This window comes from Rhinatrema bivittatum, chromosome 19, assembly GCF_901001135.1.
Source record: "Rhinatrema bivittatum chromosome 19, aRhiBiv1.1, whole genome shotgun sequence".
NCBI classification, from domain to species: domain Eukaryota; kingdom Metazoa; phylum Chordata; class Amphibia; order Gymnophiona; family Rhinatrematidae; genus Rhinatrema; species Rhinatrema bivittatum.
In genome coordinates, this window is record NC_042633.1 from 19,644,847 (window position 1) to 19,671,201 (window position 26,355).

The 26,355-nt window shown below is 52.2% G+C and overlaps 1 protein-coding gene across 1 annotated transcript in view; it reads right to left on the reverse strand.

Annotated features, from left to right (window-relative positions):
• Positions 1–26,355, reverse strand: part of LOC115080866 (epsin-1-like) — a 41,826-nt gene that overhangs the window by 4,832 nt on the left and 10,639 nt on the right. The window contains 11 exon segments of the mRNA XM_029585323.1: positions 10–252; positions 1,057–1,158; positions 3,705–3,731; positions 3,734–3,857; positions 4,267–4,423; positions 4,425–4,504; positions 4,621–4,713; positions 7,179–7,250; positions 15,363–15,487; positions 18,039–18,288; positions 24,454–24,984. Of these exon segments, the coding sequence (XP_029441183.1) occupies positions 10–252; positions 1,057–1,158; positions 3,705–3,731; positions 3,734–3,857; positions 4,267–4,423; positions 4,425–4,504; positions 4,621–4,713; positions 7,179–7,250; positions 15,363–15,487; positions 18,039–18,288; positions 24,454–24,681 (1,501 nt within the window). The 5' untranslated portion in view covers positions 24,682–24,984.

Sequence of the window (26,355 nt, forward strand, 5' to 3'; positions counted from 1 at the left end):
GGCACCTACCGGTGGCAAGGAAGGGGTTGGAGGTCTTCATGTTCTGCACCGCCGCAGCCCCTGGCTTGGAAACGAGGGAGTCCAGATCCACCAAGGCAGCGTTCGGCCCCAGAAAGGACTCTGGGGTCTTGCGGGTGGGCTTCGAAGTGTCAGGCAGCGAGCCACTCATGCTGGCCATGTCAAAGGAGTCCGGGCTCTTTGTGCCCAGGGGCCGAGTGAGGGGGACCTCCCCAGCCAAGAGATCCAGTTCACCTGGGAAAGGGAATAATAAAAAAAAAAAATTACCCACAGATGATGAGCGACAAAGAAAGGCCCCAACGTAATACAGAGACAGAAGCCACACAGACTATGCATGAAAGTGAGAGGAGGCGCGAGCTGGAAGCTCAGCCACGTTTACAAGCAGGTCATACATGGCTCTGGGAGGATTTAGGGTCAGCAAATCCTGCCTGGAGGGAGGGAACAGACTAGGTGACCTCTCAAGGTCCCTCCCAGCCCCCACTTTCTCTGATCCTAGGTGACCTCCTGAGGTCCCTCCCAGCCCTGTGCACCTGGGGAGCAGGGCTATGGCCACTGTCCTCCATGGCCGCCCAAGAAGTCGGGAGCCAGGTCTGGGGTTACTGTCAGGCTGGCCCAATCTGGACAGGTCTGTAACCAAAAAAGAGATACAACCCATAGGGCAAGGACGAGTGATCAACCAACTCAGGACCAGAGCATGATGCGTGAGAAATTCCATTCAGTCATGCACCATCGTCCCACTGATCAGCTCTGCCTTTTAATACTTACAAGACGACTAAAAGGCAAAAAAACCCCCCACATTCCACCTTCCTTGAGCCCTACTGAGAAACTCTCTGCTCCTGGATGCCATCTTCAGATTCAGCTACTTTCTCCCTCCCATTCCTTCCTTGAAGGGAAAACAGCAGAAGGCAGTGGAGGCAGTTCAGGGTTGAGTGGGTGCATGCAGAGGGGCTTGAGGAGGAAGCAGCAGACAGACAGAGGCAGGCAACGGCAAGGTAGGGCGGGAGCGGCAGGCAACAAGGAGAGGCCGCAGCCCCTAACCTGTGCTGCTCCCGGACTGGTGCAGGCCGGTCCTCAGGCTGCCGAACTCCGAAAACTCGTCCCGGTCAGCGGGGTCCCCAAACTGGTCGAAGGAGGTGCTGGCTGAGGAGAGGCAGGACGGAGATCGGCAAATGTGACACAGCAAGCACAGGTGCACGCGCGCACACACACACACACTACAGACAAGGACAGTCTTGGACAGGTTAATAACCCAAAAGCCAAGGCACATATGTCAAGCTCTGGCCTGCAAGACTAAAGGGAACGTGAACTATCGAGTCAAGAATCAAAAACTAACAGCTCAGCAACGAGCCAGAGTGGTTAATAAGATGCTGTAATAGACAGGATGTAGCCAGGAACTTAGAAAAGATAACCAAAAGTGAGGCTAGAAGGAACAGACGAGAGCGCCGCATTCATTGGGAACAAAACAGGAAATTAGTTTCCCGTTTTGTTTTTAAAACAAAAGGAAAAAAAAAAAACCAACACATTTTCACTCATGTCATTTTTAAAATGTTAGGTCACCCCACAAACCACTGCTGGAGCCTGCCTCCAATTCTCCCATTGCCACCCTGAAGGTGCATACTCCTCTTCGTGGGAGAAAAAGCCAGACCCGGTCACTCCTGCCCCACTGGTGTATGGCACTAGCCAACTCGAGGCTGGTGCCATTATCAATTATACAAAAAAAAAAGGGTGCTGGCCTGGCTTTTTTTTTTTTTTTTAATACATAACAGGGGCAATTCAACATTTTTTTTTGGGGGTTCAAACAAAAAAAATCAAAACTGAAAAGAAAAAAAAAAAAAAGTGTGCACACAGCCCTAGAACTGACCAACAATCACAACTGGAGAAATTACTTACCTGATAATTGTTTTCCTTAAGTGTAGCCAGATGGACTCAGGACCAATGGGTTTATGCTCCCCTGCCTGCAGATGGAGTCAGGGTTCAAAAGATGACGTCACCCTGCAGTGACCTCAGCCCTTCAGTATTCTCTTTAAAATGCCACTGTGGACATCTATTGGAAAACTTGAATTAAAAAAGATTAAACACGGATAAAGGTAACTGTACTCAACCAAACCCTGAACCCCAGTAAGATTATAGATGCCCTGATCGAGGGACTGGATGACGGCTTACCCGTAACCTCTTGGAACAGATATCCAACTCCACAGGCAAATCTTTGGCACGGTTCTTGGGCGCACAGATTTCGGGTGCTTAGGCGGAACATGGCGAGGCCTGTAATCTGCACTTAGTAGGTTGTGCTCACAAGACGTGTGCAGAGCCAACGCACCGAGCGTATCAACGTTCTATGAAGGGCAATACGGCACGCACAAAGACATACAAGATGGCGCTGCCGCAGCCAGTGTGCCAAGCCTAAGCGGGGCCTAGCCCACGGGGGGGGGGGGGGGGGGGGGGCTGCTTTTTTCCTGACCCCTGGGCTCAGAAGCCCAGGGGTCAGGAAAAAGAGGTTGGTATGGCATGCTGAGCAAAGAGACTGGTGGAAGTCTTACCAAAACCCCCTCCAATGATGAATTGGGAGGCTTTTTTCTCCCCCCCCAACTTACCTGGGCTCAGCACTTACTGGCCGAGTACAGAGACTGTCTCCAGCTGCGGGGAAAGGGGGGGGGGGGGAAGAGGGCTTTTGGCTGTCCAATGCCGTGCTCAGCTTCCTGCACCTGCTGCCTTCAGCTGCTTAACCAGCAAGAGTCCATGCTGGGAACCGGCGACCAGGCCAAAAGACCCACCTCTGAGGGGATCTGGGAAATCGCCTCAGGAATCCTCAACTGGGGAGGGACCTTAGGTATCACCGCAGGAGAGCGGGGCTCCATTTTTTCTCCAATTTAAATGTAGAATTTCTCCTTCCAAGAAATACAGCAATCCCCATAGGGAGAGGTACATCCACCATCTGCTGGAGACGGAGAAATACTGAAGGGCCGAGGTCACCACAGGGGGTGTATCTAGGGTGATGTCAGCTTTGAAATCTGACTCCATCTGTTGGCAGGGGAGCATAACCCATTGGTCCTGAGTCCATCTGGCTACACACTGGGAAAGTTACATTTAAAATCAATAGAGGGTGAAATTATTCATTCTGGTGTGCGTATGACAACTCACTAGAATAGGTATGGCATATGGGGTTTATTGTCCCTGCTTTTCCCCTACCTGCCCCCTTCAGTAGTTTGTTTCTCTAGTTATTGTGTTTTGCCTTTCCCACCACCCCCCCCTCTCTGGCAGCATCAGCTCTCCCATATCACACTGGTGGGCCATCTCAGGACATCAGACCCTCTGGACACACAAAAGCTGCAACAGGGGAGATTAGTGTGCACAAGGAGCACTGGGCACTTAGAGGTGTCTAGAGAGTAGACAGGTTCATCACGGACCAAGGGAGGGGACAGACAGACGGGACGTGAAACCATCTGCCAACCTTGGGTTTTTTGTGCAATAAACTCAGATTCAAAATGTGTTTGCAGATTTTTGGGCTATTTCTCCTACTGAGTAAATGCCCTTGCCAAATCCCCCTGGCTATTTCAACCCTGAGGCCTCCACACTCATTCAACTCCTGCCCAGAAGCCCTCACGTGCTACTTCAGTACTGAGACTACCTGACAACAGCTCTACCACTGCAGCTTACTCCCACCCTGCAGCACAGAGGCCTGAGCCCACCTGTGGGTCCGCTGGTGCTTGGCTTGGAGGAGACCCTCCCCAGGGATCAGAGAACGAGGGGGCCGGTGACCAAGGGTCCGTGGACGCTTTTCTCCGGGGGGGCTGATTCTGGGCCCAAAGACCAGGGGTCACTGGCAGGGGCCCCTCTGACCCCTCCAGCTCCTAAAATAATCAAAGACTTCAAAAGTTAGGGGTCCCATTTAGAGGTAAACAGCTGTGTCAAGTTTCCAAGTCCTTTTCTCTCCCCCCCCCCTCTTTTCCCTCCAAAGATGCTAATACTTCCCACTATGTGGTATATGAGGGAGAGAGGACGGTGGGTCAAGCGAACAAAAATGAGATGGAACACGGGGAACCTGGAGCAGGAGGAAAAAAAAAAAGAATCAGTAAGAGAAAAAGAGAAGGGAAAGATGAAGAGAGCTGAGTAGTGTTGCTAGGATGGAACAGGACCTAAGAGGGTGAAGGGAGGAACGACGGAGCAAGAGGCTAGGCCTAGCCGCACGACCTACCTGCGGGATTCCAGGGGTCAGACGCAGTGCTGGAATCAGAGGCAGCGGGGCACCACCCAGGGGTCACTGGGAGCAGGGGTCGCCGGCACGCCTGTGCCCCACGGGTCGCCACTGGCCGCACTGGAGACTGGAGGGCCCCCCCAGGGATCCGACGCCACGGGGAGGGCCGGGGTAGGCACGGCAGCTGCCCAGGGGTCTGTAGTAGTGGTGGGGGGGCACAGACGCTGCCCAGGGGTCCGAGGGTGCCACAGCTGGCGGAGCAGTGAAAACATCAGCCAGGTCCATCAGGGAAGACTGCCAAGAGAGAAGCAGGGTAACATTCAACTGACTGGAGGCTGGGAGTAGCTGGTTTCTTTTCTTTTTAAGCACATCCCCTCCCCACCAGGGAAAGACAGAGCGCGCCCCATTACCTCTTCTGGTTTCGCTGGCACAGTCACTTCCTTCCGACTCTCTTCAATGGCCATCTGTAGCCGCAGGTCGTCTCCTCTCCGGATGCGCTCCTCCTAGTGGGAAGGGGGGGGGGGAAGGGGGGAGGGGGGGGGCGAGGCAACAAGCTGGGGTTATTCCACCCCACTGCATTGTGAGACAGACAAGAAAGGCAAGTGGTGTCCTGCAGGGAGCAGTGCTTCGGAGATAGGGCCTGGAATTGTCAGCTTATTTTTTTTTTTTTTTTTAAAGGCTAATTACCATGCAACAAGGATGATTTTTTCCCCCCCAATCTCAGGCAATGAAAATGATCAAAAAGCCAAAATTTCAGAAGTCTCGAAAGCAGCTTCCTTACTAAAAGGAAGTTACCACCGGAAGCGGCCATCTTGCCGGCTAACACCAATGACATCACACACATGCTCTCGCATTAGACTGGTCAGTGTGTGATTTCAGCCCGTCAACATGGCCGCTCCCTGGGGAGTTGGAAGTGTCGCTTGGATAACGCGGATGGCATTCTACTTTTCAGGTCTGGAAGTTCTTGCAGGTGGAGGAGAGGATGACGAGAGATGCAAGGAAAGCCAGAATGCTGGCACCAGCTTAGCCAAAGATCACTACATTGGGCCTCCTCAGTAGGGTGGGAGGGGGGAGGGGGGAGAGGAAGGTGCCCTAAACTGCATCGTGTGTCAGGAAAGTCTAGGACAATGCGGGCGAGATGAGCCCCTGAAGGGCTTCTGCACCCCAAATGCGAGTGGTGTCTCCGTGCGCTGCCATGAGACTACCCCCCCCCCCACAATGCCAATGAAGTGCTCCCTGCTCGTCAATGGCAAATCCACCCCCAAGCCCACAACCCGCGCCAGGGCTTCATAAGACATCTCTGGCTCTGGTTGCCGTTCTGTGGGCTCATGTCCTCAGATACTCTGAGCGGCCTGGTCTCTTTCCCACCGATTGGGTTTAAAATATTCGAGCCAGAAGATTGCCGCATAAGCAAGCATTAAGAATTGGGTAGCCTATGGCTGCTATTTCCCTCCCTGGAGTCGCCGGTCTTGGGGCCTTCGGTACTGCTCGTTCCTTCTGGCACTCAGCAGGCAGCGCTGGAACGCGAGATGTCAGATGCCCAAAAAGAGCTGCCAGGGAAGGGTGAGGTGGGGTTGTGCAAGCAGTCAGATACCTACCTGCATGAGAACCGACAAGGCCACACCACCACGGAGGGGGATACAGCTTCTTAAAAGGACTTTTAGGCAATACCTGTGTGCGATTACTCTGACTTCCAAGGTTACCAGTTAACATCCCAGACAGACAGACACAAATTTGGCTACTGCAGTGCATCAATGGCATCTGAAGCAAAGGCTGTGTTCTGTCTACAGTGGCTGCCTCCCAACAGGCCGCTTTCTAATGATATAATCAAAAAAAAAAAATCCCATGATACAGCTGAAGACGAAACAAAGACTGATCTTGGTATTCAAGGGACACAACCGGTGTACTGAGGCAGATATGAACCTGGGGAGTGGCAGGACTAGAGCTCAGCTCAGGAAAAATTCTGCTTTGGGGGGGGGGAGGGGGGGTGCCTTTATGCTCCACCCAGCCCTCCCCTCTTCTCCTTTCATATCCTGAAGAAGAAGAACCAATGCCACAGCAGACAAAGGAAAAACAGCAAAACCATGAATTAAAAAAAAAAACAAAAAAAAAACGTGCAAGCAAGGGGATGGAAAGACAGAGAAGGGGGGAAGGGGGCTGTGGTTCAAAGAGGATTAATCTGGTGTCCAAATCGGAGAGAAAAAGAGGATAAAACAGTCAGAACCTCCCCCCATGGGGGATGGAGAGGAGGGGGGGGGGCAGCCAGAGGCAGAAGCCAGAGACGGTTACCCTGCAGCGTAGGACGATGGCGAACCGTCCCCCCACTTCTACAACCCCCAAAAATGTGTGCTTAACACAGGAAATAATCTCAATTAAAAAAAAAAATAATAATACACCCCCCCCCCCCTATAACCTTAAAGGTCAGGCTCCAATCTGCTCTCGATATTTGTCTGGACAACAAAAGATTGGTCACTTCAAGCTAATGTCCAGATCCGAGGAATCTTACTTTACTTAGAAAATACCATGTTTTAAACATCTTTTTAAAAAAGGTAAGGGTCAAACTGGACTTCTTTTTTTTTTTTTTTAAATGGAGAACACGTAACTCGCCTAGGAGTTATGACAGAGCTGGCTAAAAAAGTCTTTTAAATAAATGTTCCGGGAGGACGGACGGACAAAGTTTCTCAGAGGCAATGGGCAGAGCAGACTCATTTTGGCTCTGCTCCAGTCCTTCTCTCCACCTCCAACACCCCCCCCCCCCCCCCGAGGCAGGCTGTCAGTGAAAAGAAAAGCAAGAGACAGGGGGTTAGCTGAGATTACTGGGGCAGAACCCTTGTCCCTGGCCTCTCTCCGCAACCAAAGTCCGAGGAGGGAAAGACACCAGGGGGGGGGGGGGGGGGGGGATCCACCCTTTCATTTTGGTGATTTTTTTTTCTTTTCTCTTCGTTCAAATTACTTTTTGTAGCGCTACCTTGTCGTGTTCCTCTTTGCTCAAGTTAAGGGCAAGCTGAAGTTGCAATTCCTCTTCGGACACGGCAGGGGGCTGAGGGGGTAAGAAAAGTCAAATAAAAGCACAAGACACACCAGCGATGGAGGGGGGGGGGGGGGGGGGAACGGAATGAGGCACTGTCCGCATCCATGGACCAAGGCCCCCTTTTGCAGCGTCAAGTCCTCAGGGGCGGGGGGGGCCTCCAAATCCCAGGATTTTTCAGGGAACAGACTACTTCGTGAGGGGACTCTCAACTCTTAGCGCCAAGAGCCGCAAAACAGGCCTGGTTTGCAGGGTAGCCAAGCCAGTCCTGCTCTGCTCAGCCCTCCTCAGACTAAATCAGAGACTGTCCCCTAGGATGACACCCATAGTGTGGCTGCTCCACCTCTCCCCTCCCAGGGAAAGGAGGAGCAAGGGAAAAGTGGGCCTTACCTGCTAATTTTCGTTCCTGGAATACCTCGGATCAGTCTAGACTCCTGCGTTTTTGCCTCCCCACCAGCAGATGGAGACAGAGGAAGTTTCAGACACTAACATAACCCAGTGTGCCACCTGCAGTCACTCAGTAAAAGTTTACCACAAACGAGCAATGGGAAAGAGCATAAACCCCACCTTGAAAGAAAATGCTTTACTTCATAACTCCCAACCAGGAGAACACTTGATATTTGAATTAGCTCTGCAGCCTATATACAATAAAACCATGATGGCAGAACGAGTGAACTCTCCAGAGTTGGGCGGGACTCTGGCCTGATCTGTGGTACTACAGGAACGAAAATTAGCAGGTAAGAACCAATTTTCCTTTCCCTGTACGTACCCATCAGTCCAGACTCCTGGGATGAACCCAAGCTTCCCTAATTAGGGTGGTAGTGTGAGAGTCCGCGCTCGCAGAACGCTCTCACCGAAACCCCTGGATCTCTAAATGATAACGTCTGGCAAAAAAGTGTGCAACAACGTCCAAGTAGCCACCTGACAGATTTCCTGCGGCGATACCAACTGACATTCAGCTCAAGAAGTTGCCAGAGACCGAACTGAATGAGCCCTCAATCCCTCCGGGCCAGGGCACCCTTCACAAATATAAGCTGAATTTATTGCCTCCTTCAGCCATCGTGCCATCATAGACTTTGAAGCCTTCTGCCCCTTAAGACCACGCCACAACACAAAAAGATGGTCAGACCCACCTCAAGTTATAAGCAACTTTGAGGTAATGGAACAAAGCCAGTTTCAGATCCAAGCATCGCAGGTCTTTAGCATGCGGAACAGACGTGTCCAAACCCAGAAAAGCCAGAAGTTCCACGGTCTGATTCAAAGAAATCCTGGAATCCAAAATCCTCAGGAAAGGCTCTCTACACAACAGCACTTGCAGTTCCGAAATCCGGCGGGTGGAAGAAATGGCCCCCAAAAACACCACCTTTAACGTGAAGTCCTTCACTGTTGCCCTTCTCAAAAGGGAGCCCCACACATCCCTCTGAGGACCAAACTGAGGTTCCATGAAGGACATATTCCCCGCAACAGGGGACGCAGATGCTTTGCTTGCCCTGCAACGGAAGCGAACCACATCCAGGTGAGCGGCCAACGACATTCCGTGCACCTTGCCTCAGAGACAGCCTAAGGCCTGTACCTCAAGAGAGCTAAAGACCAAACCTTTCTTCAAACCCTCCTTGCAGAAAGCCAAAAACCAAGACTCAAAAAACCTTCCAGACTCTAGCATATGATAAAGTGGGAGTCTTCCTAGCCTGCATCAAAGTGAAAAGGACATCCTCTGGATCTCTTTTCTCTCTCAATCGCCGCCTCTCAAAAACCAGGCCATGAGACAAAAGCGATCCGCCTGATCCAAAAACATCATCATTTGCCAAACCTTCTGAGGCAGGGCCCAGAGTCACAGTGGACCGTCGACTGCCAGGTTGACCAGATCCACCAACCAAGGCGCCCCCTCGGCCACTCTGGCACCACCAGAATCACTTCTCCAGGGTAGTTTTCTATTCGCCTGATCAGTTTTCCCACCCAGGGGCCCTAGAGGAATCACATACAGTAGAATTCCCGGGGCCACGGTAGATCCAGAGCATCTACTCCCTCTGCTCCGTGCTCTCTTCTGCGACTGAAAAACCAGGGTGCCTTGGTGTTTTCGCGATGCCATAAGATCCAAGCTAGGGTACCCCACGGGCAACAGAGCCATTGCCTCTTCGACAGCTCCCACTCCCCAGGGTCCAGTTTCTACAGACTGAAAAAAATCCACCTGTATATTGCCCACTCTGGCAATGTGAGATGCTGCGAGCATCGCCAGATGCTGTTCCACCCAGAGAAACAAGTCATGAACTTCCTGGGCTACCGCCCAACTCCTGGTTCCCCTTGTCGGTTGACGTAAGCCATCGTGGTCGCGTTGTCCAACTTTATGTGCACTGAGCGGCCACTCAAGAGAGGTAGAAAAGTAACATGTACCACACCACCCTCATCTCAATATGATTGATAGACCTGGACTTCTCTATGGACCACTGCCCCCGGGCCAACTGATTCTGGCACACTGCCCCCTAGCCAGAGAGACTGGCATTGGTGGTAACTACCACCCAGTCTGGAACCTCCAAGTCTAATCCATGCCTGAGATGTTCCTGACCACACCACCATGAAAGATCGGACCTGGTAGGATCCTCGAGCAACAAAGGAAGGTGAAACTGCTTTGACAACAGATCCAACACGAGAGGAGGGACCACTGCAGAGGCCTCATATGAGCAAAGGCCCAAGGGACCAGCTCCAATGTCAAGGCCATAAAGCCCAACACTTGAAGGTAATCCCAGACTCTGGGAATTGCGGCAGCCAACAATTGCGCACTTGCTTCTTGCAGTTTGATAATACGAGCATCTGTATTCCCCATTCTGGCGTCTAAGCGTGCCTCCCAAGAACTCGAGACGGGATGAGATGGCTCTTTGCCAAATTCACCACCTAAGCCCAAGAGACCGCAGCTGCTCCAAGACCTGAGACACCACCTGAATCCCCAGGGCCTCAAACTTCACTCAAATGAGCCAGTCATCCAGATACGGGTGAACCAAGATGCCCTTCTTCCTGAGTGTTGCTGCCACCACAACCATCACCTTGGTAAAAGTCCACGGCCAGACTGAATGGAAGGGTATAAAACTGAAAATGTTTCCCCCCCCCCCCCCCGAGGACCATGAAGCATAGAAACCACTGCAACCCGGGCGGATTGGAATGTGCAGATATGCTTTGGTCAAGACTAGAGAAGCCAGGAACGCTCCCTTGCGCACCGCTGCAATCACCGACTGCAGAGTCTCCATTCGGAAACGAGGAACCCCGGGAGCCACACAACTCTTTCAAATCCAAAATTGGACAGAAGGACTCTAAAATAAATGGAATACCTTCCATCCTTTGTTCCCCCATAGGAACGGGAACCTAAGGCCCCCAGCTCTTGTAACCAAGCCACGGTTCCTTGAACCACCTTTCTCTTGCAGCCTGGAGCACAAGGGGAAAACCATGAATAAGTCCCGAAGCGGAGGAGAGAATTCTAACACGTAGCCGTCTCTTATCACACCGATGACCCACTGGTCTGTTGCGATTTTTGTCCACTCCTAAAACAAATGTCAGACGTCCTCCCACATGAAGGAGAGAGGAGTGGACTGGCGTCGCTTCATTGTGAGGACTTTTCTACACCAGAACCCTGGCTGAGACCTTCTCTGCCTGCTTTCCTGCCCTTTTGAAAAAGACTGATTCCAGGACTGCTGCCTCCCAGCGCCTTGTCTCTGAGCTCCTGCCGAGGACCTATCAGGACAAAACTGCCTGCTCGACCGAAACAGAGCGCGCCCAAGCAAAGGAAACCCCTGTTCCTTTGGGCTTGTCCTCTGGCAGCCTATGGCCCGTGGACTCTCTGAGCCGCTTCATCGAATTCCTCCAAGTCCTTCTCCAACAGAAGCTTTCCCTTAAAAATGGCAGAAGCTCCCAACCCTGACTTAGACCAAACATCCACCGACTAGTTTCCTCAACCAGAGGAGCCTTCTGGCTGACACCATAAACCTGGGAGAAGTCCTGATTAGCTCATATAAAGCATCTGCCACAGGTCGCTGCTGCCTCCAGGCAATCTGCCTGCTTAGCCTCGGATGGAGAAAGCATTCTGGTAGCCTGCACCCAGTGTGAACTGGCCCTCTGCATGAACTACTGCACACTGCAGCACGAATGCCAAGGGCACACACCTCAAATATCTTTTGAGATGAATCTCCATTTTCCTGTCCTGCATCTCTTTCAGCACCGTTGAGCCAGCCGCAGGGATGGTGGCCTTCTTAGTGGACTGCCGACACAGACATGTCCACCTTAGGAAGCACCAACAACTCGAGTGTGTCCCTCAGGCAATGGATACAGTTTAGCCATCGCCCAGCCTACCTTTAGGCTCATCTCCGGAGTGTCCCACTCCCTGACCACCAGCTTTTAACAGAGACTTGTGAAAGGGAAGGGCCTTGGCTGGACCCCTCAGGCCATCCATGACTGGGGTCCACTCCCTCTTGATCAGACTCCTCCTGAGGAACCTTGAACCCCAGTTCCTCGAGAACATGAGGGATTCAAGGGCCACAAACTCTTCCTTCCGGAAAAAAAAAAGACTCACCACATTCAGGTCATCCCCTTCAGCCACCGGGACCTGATTCAAACGTCATCTGGATCTTGACCATCCGGGGCAGTTACCAGGGCAGCACCGGGTCCTTGTTCGTCCCAGCAGGGTCTGGAATAGAAGGCCCTGCGGAGTTTCCGCCCTCCAAATTATTGGAGTCGACATCTGGGACCACCCGAAGGTATCCTCATCCCCGAGGGACCCTGGACACCTTTTGCATTACTGGATCATCGGCCCCTCTAGGTCTTTTGCCCGGCCGCAGCCCACCAAGCCTCTCGCCGAGAACTTCCCCAGCGGACCTGGCACGCCAATATGCCTCATGCATAAGCAAAATGAATTGACGAGAATGGGGCGGGGGCCTCCCAACCCTGACCAGGAGAAACCCCCACCACCGGCCCGTGAACAGTCCCCACTGGAGACTCGGGGGAGGGTCTTCACTCCCCCGAACAGCCCAGACAAGCCATCAGCACCCAACATGGCCCGGCCGTTCCCATGCAGTGGGGGGAGGGGAGGCTTATTTCAAAAGGTGCTCCTGCACCTGAGCGCTGCTTCGGCTGCCTGCTCCGACACGGCGCTTACCGGCCCCCAACCCACCCTCTCCACCAGAGAGGCAGCGGGAACACAGTCAAGCCGGCGCGCAGCATCGCTGTGTGACCAACAAGAACACCGCCTCCACCTGCACACAGGCGTCACAAACACCCCACCGCCATGGGATGTGACAACTCTGGCGCACTTGCTGCCTTCTGCCCGAGAACTCCCTTCCGAACAGCTCAAAACAGCCTTCTCGGGCACTCGTAGCCCTGCTTAGCGCCTCCTCCACTGCCTTCATTTATGCTATTTCTTTTTTCAACTTCTTTGGAAAAAACTTTAAGAGGAAAAAGGATACTTTATTTACTTAATTTTTTATACAGATGTTGGTGTATACCTTCACACCGGTTTACAGTGTTTCTTAATTAAAATAAATCATAAAATACGTTTCAAAATACAATAACATTTAAACCAATCATAAAAAAAAAACTCATAAATACTTAAATAAAAATACATAAAAACTAAAATACTAAATATAACAGTAAAAGTCTTTAGCATAAAGAACTGCTGGATTCCACCTGTTCTCCAGGGGCAGGGACTGGCCCCACCAGCAAATAACCCCCTGGCAGAGAAGGGTCCCCGACCCCTTGCTTGTTCCCCATCAACACCAGGAACAATAGCCCAACAGGGTCAAACATCCTCCAGGGAGGGACACGTATCTTTGGACTCTTCTCCCAACCCCCCCCAGACTGCCGGGATTGCACCTCTACCATCTGCTGGAGACAGAGAAATACTGAGCGACTGCAGGTGGCACTTCGGGTTATGTCCAATGAAACAAACCGGAAGGTGGTCCCACGTAGCCAAGGCGAAAAAACAAAGGGGACTACCTTACACTGTGGAAAGACTTTATTAGAAAAGCCCGACTCAAAATACAAGCTGAGTTTCGCCAAAAGGCTGCATCAGGGGCTTTATGCTGTAATCGTATACTCACAGCTACATATATCAGTATATCAATCTGAACATGAGCTGTTGTAGTAAAGCTAAAAAATAAAGCTTTGTCAGTCAGTAGAACATCTCGCAAAACTGGCACTGCAACTTTCTTAGTTGCAGTGCCAGTTTTGCAGTGCCAGTTTTGCGAGATGTTCTACTGACTGACAAAGCTTTATTTTTTAGCTTTACTACAACAGCTCATGTTCAGATTGATATACTGATATATGTAGCTGTGAGTATACGATTACAGCATAAAGCCCCTGATGCAGCCTTTTGGCGAAACTCAGCTTGTATTTTCAGTCGGGCTTTTCTAATAAAAGTCTTTCCACGGTGTAAGGTAGTCCCCTTTGTTTTTTCACTTCGGGTTATGTGCCAGTGCCACTTTGTCTCCATCTGCTGGAAGGGGAGGCATAAATTCCCCAGGAGTCTGAACTGATCCAGGTACGAACAGGAACTTAAAAAAAAAAAAAAAAGCCTCAGGTTCAACCATCCAATGTCCCACACGTACAGCTGTAGGAGCTGGCATGCTATAATAGGAAAAGGGTGTGCTCTTCACCGTCTCTGCTCATTTTCATCTGAGGTAGGTAGGGGCCCAATTTGCACGAGATCATCCTGGGTTTGATTATCCGTGGTCTAAATTTGCATGTGGGCATTCTAAAACTTGGGTCCCCATGCATAATAGCTGTCCCCCAGCCTCCCCCCCCCCCCCCCTGAGCACTGGGAGCTGCAAATGACCCTGGTCCAGTAAAAAAAACAAAACAAAAAAAAAACAACCCAGAAAAATGCTCAAAAGACAGAACCAAAACAATGAAAAAAAAAGAACATCTCAACACAAAAAAAAAGGCAGAAAAACCATAAAGATGGTCCTAAAACCAAGCAGGCCGCAGCAGAGGAGTTTTCATGCCTAGCGAGAAAAGCAGCAGTCTGCAACGTGGCTTCCGTCACGTGGGAAGGATGACGGGCTGCGGTTTATCCCAGGGAGCTGCTGGTGGGGGGTAGCAGGTGATTGAAACGCTGATATGGATCTTCAGAATTGTGGGGGGGGGGGGGGGGGGGGGGGAGGAGGAGGCAATAGCCCTCCCTAATGACACCGCCACCCTCCTCCCAGTTTGCAATGCAGTTTACACATAGCACACGAGCACCATCTGTCGTACCATGCCAAAAGAAACCACACACTGTTACCTTTTCTGAAGGGAGAACCACTACCAGGGTAAGCCCTCCCTCTGCATACCACTGACTGGGTTAGTCTCTATCAGGGGTGGGCAAGTCCGGTCCTCGAGGGCTGCAAACCAGTCAGGTTTTCAGGATACCCCTAATGAATATGCATGAAATAGATTTGCATACAACTGAGGCAGTGGGTATGTAGGTCTCTCCTCATGCATATTCATTAAGGATATCCTGAAAACCCGACTGGGTTTGCAGCCCTCGAGGACCGGAATTGCCCACCCCTGCTCTATATGGCAGATACAGACCGGCCGGCCGGAGCAGGAAAGTGTGACTCTGGGGCGGGGAGGGGAGACAGAGGGCTGCACTGCCTTTGAGGGGACATTGCTCCTTACCGAGGAGCAATGTCCCCTCAAAGGCCTCCTCTTACAATCCAAGGCCCTTCGGGCAGAACGCAGTGGACGAATCCGACAGCCTGCGGGCCTAAGCACCTCCTACGTGGCCAGGTACCTACTTCAGAGGGGGGGGGACGGGAAAGTGCTGTGGCAGCTGTGTGGTGTCGTGCACTGGGGGGGGGGGGGGGGTCAGCCAGGGCTGGCTAAGGCGGCCCTCCTACCTCGGTGCACCTCCTGTGTTTAGGGAGAGTAGGGAAACTACAAGTCCTGCGGACTACCTGGGAGAGTGGCTTTGAGCCCAAGGACCTGGGCCTAATGAGGTACATTCACCTCTTCGCTGGGAGCGGTGGGATGAGAGATGTGAACCCAGGAAGGAGACTGTCCACTCCCACGGTCTTCTGTCAACACGGGAGTTAAAAGCAGAAGCTGCTAAGAGCAACCATTAAATGGAGCAGGTAAACCCGTCCAGCCTCTTACCCCGGCGCATACCTGCTCGGCCTCTTCCTTGCTCATGGCCAGCGCCAGCTGGAGCTGCAGCTCTTCCTCCCCTGTGCTCTGCGGCCAGGCCTGCTCTGCCTCGGGCCCGGCATTTGCTGTTGACGATGCAGACGAGGCTTTTGTGGAGAGAAGGCATGGAAGAAAAACATAATAAAATTTAAAAAAAAAAAAAAAAGGTTTCTAGTGGCGCCAATTTCTCAGCTGTACTTCAGGTGTGAGAGCTTAAACCTAGCAGCACAAATGAGGCCCCCAAGCCTTAGCCAGTCGTTGCCCAGTCTCCTTTCCTACTGCAATGCTACAGACCCCCGCTCCTCCCCACCCCCCCCCCCCCCCCCCGATTTCTAGATTTACTCCTCGCTCTATTTCCAACAATCCTCTGTGCCCCTCCCAGTTTTTCCCCCTCACTCCCCCCCCCAGCTAAGGATCCTCTGCGCTCCTCCCAGACATTCCCCCTCACTCCCCCCCAGCCGAGGATCCTCTGCGCTCCTCCCAGACATTCCCCCTCACTCCCCCCCCAGCCGAGGATCCTCTGCGCTCCTCCCAGACATTCCCCCTCACTCCCCCCCAGCAGAGGATCCTCTGCGCTCCTCCCAGACATTCCCCCTCACTCCCCCACAGCTAAGGACCCTCTGTGCTTATCCCAGACATTACACCTCACTCCCCCATAGCTAAGGACCCCTCTGTGCTTATCCCAGGATTTACCTCTCACTCCTATACTGCGGAGGATCCTGTGTCCATCCCAGGCTTTAACCCTATGAAGTTCCTCTGTGCCCCTCCTCTGGTTTTCTTAAAATTCCAGGGACATTTGGGTCCTGAACTCCAGGCAACCACTGGGTCTTCTTCCATTAAGACATAGTTTGTGTTGCTTCTGAATGTAACCCCCTTGTGAGCGTAATCAGAACCGGAGGAACCTTGCTGGGCGGCTTCATTTGAAAGGGATCCACTCCCTCCCAGAGCCCTTATCGTGGAGCTTTAAAAAGTACAAGATCGTGGCTTCTCCTAACTTCCATTTGATTTTTTTTTTTGGAACAACTTACCAGAGAGGGGGGGTGGAACAGGGTTCACGTCAAACAAATATCAGTAATTAAAAACAAACAAAAAAAAAAAAAGAGTAGGGCGGATGAAGGCCAGAAAGACCGGGGCAATGTGCTTTATGGAAACCGCAAGGCTCCAGGAGGATCCAAGTCTAGTCTAAGTGCCAGATTTGGACAAGGCTATTCGAGATCCACAGAAAGTGCAGACCTAAAGGAAGATGCTGAAGCAGCTCGCAAACCTATTTCCGAGCAGCTGAGGAGGCAGGAAACAAGCTAAGCTGATGTCCTGGGGCCTAGTTTGTTTTATAGGGGAGCGAGCCGATGAAATCAAGGGGCTGCTTTAAAGCGGGTCTTCATCCACCAGGAAGGAAGCCTGTGGGGGGCGGGCGGAGTCAGAACAGAACCAGATGGGGTTAGCACAACCCTGGAAAGTGAAACGGTATAACGGGGGGGGGGGGGGGGGGGGGGGGGGGGGAATGAAGAGTCCTAACACGGCCCCCGTTTCGGATTGCTGGGGCCTGACCGGGCCTTCAATCTGACCCACTTTGGTTATGTTTTATGGTTCTTGCTGCTGCTTGGAAAAAAAAACAACAAACTGGCCTGGAGTAGAAATGGCTTTAGTTTTCCTCCCGTTATCTCTGGGCTCTCAGAGGGGGGGTACAAAGGTTGAGAGAAGCTTCTAAGAGTGCTGATAAGAGAGGACAAAGGCAGGGACACTGCTAACCGAACAGGCAGGAGGAGGTGAGGGGTAGGTCATTCACAGGATTTGCTCACAGGAGGCAAAGAAAGAAAAAGTGAACACAGAGAGAGATGCAGGTACACACACACACGGAAGAACGGACAGAGAGACAATCCCCTTTCACCACTGAAATAGTACAGCAGCCCCTTCAGACCTAAGAGCAGGCTGCTCTGGAGTTGTCCAAACAAACCAAACCAATCAAGCCGGGCCAGCAGAAGGGCCACGTGCAGCCTTCCTAGCAGCTCGGTGTCAAATGTTTCACACTCAAGTACTTCTCACCCTGTTTGCCAGGAAAGTTAGGGGAAAACTGGAATATAGTCCGGGAAGGATCCAAGCCGCCAAATACAGAGGAACTGCTGGCCAAAACCAACGTAAGCTCCTGGGATGCAGGAGGCTTGAATGCTGCTGAGCCACCCGAGGGGGCGCCGCAGATCAAAAACTGCCAACGAGTCAGTAACATGGGGTCTACGTCAAGAGAGGGTGGAGGTTGCATTAGGGAGAGGAGGGGGTGCCACGGGACTGGAAGGTTACACAGCAGCAGAGCCAGCAACAATTTGGCAGAGGGAGCTGTGGATCAAGCCACAAGTGGGGGGGGGGGGGGGGGGGGGGGGGAAGAGTCAAATACACAGCAAACATTTGATTTAAAACAGCAGGCAAGCTGTCTCACCAAAGGCCAATCGTCTAGCAAACAAACCGCAAGATGGGAGGCTGGAAGAGAGCGCCAGAGGGTCATTCCCTAATGCAGAGACAGGGACTGCGCTGGAGCCCCCAAGAGGTGGACTACTCTGACAGGTAAGCGTGTTCCAGTGCTTGGCTGCCCTCTCCAATGCCTAACCTAACGCTAAGCCCATGGCGTCAACAACGAGTGCACTAGCAGGACGCCGGGGCCCTTACACGTGGAGGTCTGCGCCAACTTCTCCTTCGCCTTCAGTGCATGTGCCCGCTCCTCCTTCAGCCTCTCGTCGTCCTTCAGCAGCGCCACCAGCTGCTTGGCTTTCTCGCGCACGTTGACGCCCTGGTCCTTGCCATCCCGGTCCACGTACTGGAAGTCCTTCAGCGTCTGGATGGCGTAAATGTTCTCCTTGCACTGCTGCGCCACCCGCTCCGAGCCCGTCTTGATCAGATACTCCATCAAGGTCATGGCCTGCGGGCAGCCAAAGAGGAACAAACACAAGGGTGTTGGGGAGGAGATAAGAGGCATGAGGTTGGAAACAAAATGCTTATCGGATTGGGAAAGGATGGAGAAGTCATCTAACCCTTTACCAAAATCCTACATGCTGAGGGTGACCAGCCGAGCGGGCAATGAACGTTATGGGCCTGAACCTGCAGGGAGGACTGGATCAGTTGGGGTCTGCAGGGCAGAGAGTCCTGAGGCAGGACCCAAACTGGCAGCCTACTGGGTAACCTTTTTGCAGCTTAAAATGAGATTAAAAAAGGGAAAACTGGTTCTTGCCTGCTAATTTTTGCTCTTGTAGTACCACAGATCCGTCCAGACTGCTGGGTTTATTCATCCCTGCCAGCAGATGGAGACAGAGAAAGTTTTACTGACACTGCCACCTGTACCCAAGCCAGAAATAAAAGAAACAAGACCAACACCTTGAACAACTGACCTCCCCCTGAACGAGCAGCGGGAAGAGGAAACCTGGAACTGAAAACCACACCCACACAAAACTGTGGAGGACTAACAAAACCTGTGCCATTCTTCAGAGTAATCACAAAAACAGATCAAGCGGACTCTCCAAACCCGGGCGGGACTCTGGACTGATCTGTGGTGCTACAGGAACGAACATTAGTGGATAAGAACCAATCTTCCTTTCCCTGTACGTAACCGGACCAGTCCAGACTCCTGGGACGTACCAAAGCTTCGAGCGGGTGCTTCGAGCGGGTCAGAGCACCCGCTCGAAGCACATTTTCACCAAAACCCATAGCCTCTGGGGCCTGGACATCAAACAATAAATGTCTAGTGAAAGTGTGCAACAATTTCCAAGTAGCCGCTCTACAGATCTCCTGTGGCGAAACTTGCTGACACTCAACCCAAGAGGCCACCTGAGAATGGGTAGCATGAGCCCGTAACCCCTCCGGGACAGGGCGCCCTTGACAAATATACATGGAGCCAATTAGCCTGTTTCAACCACCCGCGCAACTGTGGCTCTTGATACCTTCTGACCCTTTTTGGCAACCACTCCAGAGCGTCACATCCAACCACCATAGGGTCCTTAGCTTGAGGTGCCAAAAGAGCCAAATTTGGGAAGGATGGGAGCTCCAGTGACTGATTTAAGTGGAGTGACACCACCACCTGGGGTAGAAAAGATGGAACCATTCTCAAGGACACTCCCTCATCCAAAATCCTCAAAAAAAAAAAAAAAAAGGCTCCCTACATAAGGCCTGAAGCTCGGAAATTCGACGAGCCAAACAGATTGCCACCAAGAAAACCACTTTCAAGGCGACATCCTTCATAGTCGCATGTCTCAGAAGTTCGAACGGAAGCACAGACATGCTCTTTAGGACCACATTAAGGCTCCAGGAAGGGCACGGCAATATTTCGCTCCCCGAAGAAAAAAAACCCAATGTCCAGATGAGCTGCCAGCGAAACTCCTCAAACCAAACTTGAGACATCCCAAAGCCACCACCTGAATCCTGAGGGAATTAAAGGATAACCCTTTGACCAAACCCTCCTGCAGAAGAGCCAAAACATGCACCACCCGCTGCCCGAAAAACACCAGGCCTCAAAAAAACTCTCCATACCCTTGCATAGGCCAGGGAGGTGGAAGTCTTCCTACACTGCAAGAGGGTAGTGATAACCCTGTCCGAATAACCTCTCTCTCATACACTGCCTCTCAAAATCCAAGCTGCTAGACAAAATCGATCTGCCTGATCTAAACAGGACCTTGATGCAGAAGGTTCAGCAGATGAGTTAGCCATAATGGTCCATCCACAATTCTCGAGTGGACAACTGGTTGACCAAGTCCGCAAACCAGAGATGCCTTGGCCACCGGCGCGACAAGAATCACGTTGCCAGGATGAATCTCTATGCGCCGCAAGATTTTGCCTAATGGCCAAGGAGGAAACACATACAGGAGAAGGTCTGTCAGCCAAGGCAGAACTAAAGCATCCCCCCCCCCTGCTCCTCTTGCTGTTCACCAGCTGAAGAAATGCGGTGTACCCCACCTGTGACCAATGAGGCGCATAGCTTTCTCCGACAGCTCCCATTCTCCGGGGTCCAGTTGCTGCCAGCTCAGAAAATCCGCCTGTACGTTGTCCGAGTCCGCTATGTGGGAGACTGCCAAGCGCTCCAAATGCTGTGCTGCCCAATAGGTCAAAAGCCGGGCCTCCTGAGCCACTGCTAGACTCTTAGTGCCTCCCCCCCCCCCCCCCCCATCAGTTGATGTAAGCCACTGTTGTCGCATTGTCCAACGAGACCTTCACCAGCCTTTCCCTCACCAGGGGTAGAAACGCCTGCAGGGCCAAACGCACGGCTCTCGTCTCTAGGCTTCCTCTGCCGACCACCACCCTTGCACAAACTGGTTCTAGCATACCACTCCCCATCAGGAGAGACTGGCATCGGTGGCGACGATCGTCCAAACTGGAATGTCCAGGTCCACACCTCGACTCAACTTGTCCGGAAGGAGCCACAAAAAAAAAAAGACTGGATCTAGCAAACTCTGTAAGAGGAAGAGATGGCGTAAATTGTTCCGACGAGTCCCAGCGAGATAGTAAAGCTGACTGTAGAGACCTCATATGAGAAAATGCCCATGAACCAATTCCAAGGTGGAAGCCATAGACCCGAGACCTTGCAAGTAATCCCAGACCTTGGGTACCCGCTTTTCCAACAATCCGCAAACTTGAGCATGCAACTTGGAAATCCGCTCTTCAGTGAACTCCTTCCCCACCCTTGTATCGAAACGCACCCCCAGGAATTCCAAACTCTGGGAAGGGACAAGATAACTCTTGGACAGCTTGACTATCCACCCCAGTGATCTCGGGCGCCAGAGGACCAAATCCACTGCCCTCCCACTAAGGATTTCAGACTTCGCGCAAGTCAGCCAGTCGCCCAGATAGAGATGGGGTTCTGGTCCACCCCTCGGGAGAGTTGCACCCACCACAACCATTACCTTGGTAAAAGTCCTGGGTGCAGTCACCAGACTGAAGGACAGAGCGAAAAATTGAAAATGTTCTCCCCGAATCATGAATCCCAGATCTCTCTGATTATTGGGCCGGATTCCTATGTGCAAGTATGCTTCAGCTAAATCCAGGGATGCTCGGTGCTCCCCCTTATGCACCATGGCAGTCACCAAACGCAGGGTTTCCATTTGGAACCGAGGAACCTCCAGAGCCATGTTCACCTTCTTTAAATCGAGGATCAGACGGAACATTCCCTCCTTCTTGGGAACTATGAAATAAATGGAATAGCGGCCTGTCCCTCGCTCCTCCAGGGGGGGGGGACAGGAACAATGGCTCCCAGCCTGCACAGGCAACAAACGTACTCTCGTACTGCCAGCTTCTTTTCTTCTTAAGTGCGGGGGGGGGGACACCAAAAACTGATCTCTTAGCAGCCGAGCAAATTCTAAAGCGTAACCTTGTTTATCATGCTTAAGAACCACTAGGTCTGACGTGATTTTGGTCCGCCCCTTGTAGAATAGACCCAGACGGCCCCCTATCACTGGAACAGAGGAGTGGATCAGCCTCACATCATTGGGCTGATTTGGCTCCACCTCCACCCTGGGAAGAGCCATCTCTGCTGGACCTTCGCCCTCAAAAAGACTGGTTCCAGGACAGTTGTCCGCTCGAGAATTGTCCGAGTACTTCCCAGCACTCTGGGCGCCTGAAATCGTCAACTTCCTCTGAAGTGGAAACGAGGAGAAGAGCCTTTCCCTTTCGGCTTATCTTCAGGCAACTTATGGACCCTTACTCTCACAGAGAAACTTTATCATCTCCTCCAAGTCTTTACCAAACAGCAGTTTCCCCTTAAAGGGCAAAGCTCCCATCTGAGACTTGAATGAAACGTCGGCCGACCAAATCCACAGCCAGAGTCATCTCCGGGCCGAAACTGCCAACATTATAGTCCTGGAGGAGGTCCTGAGAAGATCATGCAAGGCATCTGCACTATATACCACAACAGCTTCCAGCTGCTCTGCCTGTCGAGAATCAGATTCAATGACTTGTCAGGCTGCAACTGCTGCACCCAGGGTAAGCCTGCCCTCAACATAAAACTGCTACATATAGCAGCCCACGCACCAAGGATAGACACCTAAAATATCTTGAGGTGCACTACCAGCTTCCTATCCTGAAGGTCCTTCATAGCTGTTGCACCGGCAACTGGAATAGTCATCTTCTTGGTAACCGCTGAAAACAGAGGCAGCCACCTTCGGGACCTTCAGAAGATCAAGTGTATCCTCTGGCAACGGATACAACTTATCCATGGTCCTGCTGACCTATATACCTGTCTCAGGAGTATCCCAGTCCCTAAACAGCAACGTGCTGACCAACTTGTAAAATGGAAACGACCTCACCGGACCCTGGAGGTCAACCATAACCAGGTCCACTGCTCCCAATTCGAAATCCTCTTGCGGGACCTCTATGCCCAGTTCATCCAGAATCGCGGGTATCAGAGGACACAGCTCCTCCCTGTGGAACAACTGCACCACCTTAGGATCATCGCCGTTGATGGTCAAGTTCTTCGATGACGCCTGATCCGGGTCCTGATCCACCAAACCCGGATCCAACCCCTGAGGGTCCTGAACTTGTTGATCATCCACTTCCGAATCTTTGGAGGAGCTATTCGCAGTGGGCGGTGGCGCAGGAGCCCTCAGGAGACGCCCGACCCTCGTGGCCGCCACATCCCCGGAGCGCCTGGATCTCTTTGCCGGACTTATGGAAGCCCCCTTTTCAGGTCTGCGTTGTGCGGACTTCCTGGCCTTATAAGCTTTGTGTAGTAAAAGAACAAAATCTGAGGAGAAGGTAGAGGAGGCATCCAAGTCCTCATCACTTCCTAAGGGGGGGGGGGGCCTCTCTGTGTCTGGACCTTCCCCCCACCACATGGCAGTCCTGGATTTGGATAAAATGGCCACCGCTCCCACGCTCAGCAGGAAGGGATCATTGGCGGGCTACTGCGGCGGCGAGAGCCTCCCAGGCTCATGGCCGACTTATCTGCTGCTGTGCTCCCCAAAGCGCCCTCCCCACCGGGGAGGCCATAGGGAGCATTTGCCATCGCCAGAGACGCGCACGCAAGTCCCCGCAAGCTGGGGCATTAAAACCGGCACCAGGCAGCGAGAGAGACCAAACTGCCAGAGGAACGGGGAGACATTAACTGAGCCACTCGATCGAGGAAAGGAGCAGAGCCGGGATTAAAAACGTGCCAACCCACAGCAAACCCTCGTCTGCTCTGATGAACTTTTCCTTTTAAAACAAAGACTAACAAAAAAAAAACAAACAACAAAGTAACAATTAATAAAGAAAGCACTTCCCTCAAAGAATGGCTGTAGGCTCAGTCCATCCCTCAGGCGAGTGGACGGGGGTCCCCGGTTTTCAGCCCTGTCCAGCACTGAAGGAGTGCGGTACGAAAGGGTCCCTGAACCCCCTGCTCGTCCGCCTCAGAAACCAGAGGGGGGTGGCCCCACCAGGACCTAACCACCCCCTGGGAGGCGAGCACTGCTGAATTCTGCAGTTCTATTCCTCTTTTTTTTTTGGAAAACTCAGACTGCAGGCTTTGCACCTCCACCATCTGCTGCAGGCAGAGAAAAACCAAGGGAGTGCAGAGGTGGCACCTCGGGTTAAACGTCGATGTCAGTAAATCTCTGTCTCCATCTGCTGGAGGGGAGGTGAAACCCAGGAGTCTGGACTGATCAGAGTACGTACAGGGAACTGTAGGAGGCTTTTGAGTTTGTTCTGTCCAGTTGGGGAAACATGGTTTAAAGAAAAAAAAAAAAAAATCAAACCACTTATTGTGATTGCTTCACACTATTTTGGTTAAACTAAGAAAAAAAAAATTATCACTCTTGGCAACATCATTTTAGTTCCGAGAGTCTTTACAATGTACATATTTGTAATGAGGCCGTGCCATCACCGGCTACTGCAAACAGCAGCTATTGGGGCAACGGTCCCGCAGGTCCCTTTCAAAACCCGGCCAGTACAGTGTGCGGGGTTGGGAAGAGGAGGGAGGCAGTGGCAGTCAAGGGATGGCTGGGATTTGCACCTCCTCCACAATCCAAGGGGGGGGGGGGGGTGCAGTTCTGCAACTGAATCCAGAAGAACCCAAGACAGACAGAAAAAGCCCACGTCAAAGCCACAGCCCCCCACGCCCCCACTCTACCTTGTAGACGTGACGCCAGTTCTTTCCATGGTCATTCAGCCTCTTCCAGATCATGCTCATGATCTCCGAGAAGGCCACCACGTTGTAGGTCAGGTCGGCGATCTCTGACATGAGCGAGCTCGAGGGGCCCCAGGGGTCGTTGGAGGTGGCCTCCCGCACCTTGATCTCCGCCTCCGAGTAGTTGTGAACGATGTTCTTCATCTGCCGCCGCAGCGAGGAAGTCGACATGGCGGCGGCAGCAGAGGAGAGCGGGAACTCGGAAGGACCAGAGGCCTCCCTCCCCCGAGGCAGCAGTCTGCGGATAGAGGGGGGGAGTTAGGAGAGGGGGGGGGAGGGGGGGTGTCCCCCCAAAATGCAAGCCACAAGCGGGTTTTTTTTTTTTTATCCCTAACAGGAGATTGGTCTGCAACGTTTCCCTCGTCAAGTGGGCTCCTCAGCGACTGGTTAAATTATCATGTCCTCATCCGGGCGGCTACGATCTGGCCGGCTGCTGGCATGCTTGTGGGCGGAGCAGAGGCACTAGAGCCACATCTGAAACCCAAAAAGAAAAAAAAAAAAAAAAGTAAGAGACAAATTCAAACTTCAGATTCTTCCATTTGATCCCAATGCTCTCCCCTCCCCCACCTCCTCAGATGAGGGCTCGGTGGGAATGCAGGACTGCCCCCATGCCAGTCTATGGTATAAGTCCCAGCCGCTGGAATCACCCCCTAGTTAGGTTCTTCTGCAATGTGGCAAGGTTGGATTAGGGAGAGGATGGGAGTGCAGCCAATTAAACTGCTCCATGGGACAGCAAGCTGCCTAACCTCTCTCCCACCACCACTGACCCACAGCACACTAAAGCTGGATCATTCCACTGCAGACAATGGGGGGGTGGAATGCTTTTTCCTGTTAATCCCTGCAGCCCTACCTGAAGGGGAGAAACCTCCCCCTGGTTCTGTGAATCCTCCTCAACCACGTTCCCATGGGATATGGGGGGGGGGGGGGGGGGGGGGGAATGTGGCTGTTTCACTCAACAGTGAACACAAATCGCACCTTGTGTAAATAACCAAATCAATAAGGGTCAGAAGCGAGATTAGTTATTAAATGCCAGCATCATCTGGAGCACAAGACAAACAAGATAAATCCACGGGCAGGGAGGAACGAAGCGATGGGTTAAGTTCTGGTGATAAACAGCACAGCAACAAATCAAAACACGGTCCAGGGGGGCGGAGGAAGTGAGCAACTTAACCCAAAGACAGTGAGAGAAGGGGGGCTGAACTGTATGAGAGAAAGCGTTACAAACTCAGTGGCTGAAGCACAGAGCATGAACATTTGGAGGGGGAACAAAAACTAGGTCAGTTACACAAAGTGAAACCCAGACTGGAAGAGATGCCGGCACCGGGCGCAGACAATCATTCGAAACCACTAATCAATGCTGCTCCCATCCTGTGGAGTTTACAGAGGGGGGGGGGGGGGGAGAAACAAGAGGAACAGCTCAGCCAGCAGCTCCCTGATAAACGGAAAGCGCGCACACCGCACTGGGCCGCAAGAAACCCAAGATAAAAAGATCTCCAGCTCACCTAGGCCTTGCCCGAACCCCGCCCCTCCCCCCCAGTCCACACTGCTAACACCAGAGTTCGGCACCAGCCCGAGCAAGATTCGAGCGGATCCTCCAATGCTATAAGTGAGCTCCTTCCAGGTCTAAACCCAGAGTAAAATAGTTTAGCCCCTGCTGAAACTCCTAAAGTACCTCCCACCCAAGCCCCTTTGCTCCTTCCAATGTACATTTTATACCCGACGTCGAAGCTCCTTGATCAGCCCCACTCTTACCAATCTAAGTACAGGTCTCCTCTTATTGCTCAACCCCTACAAGATTTCACGGCTGAAGATGGGCATTTTTTAATCCAAAGCTAACAGGTCACA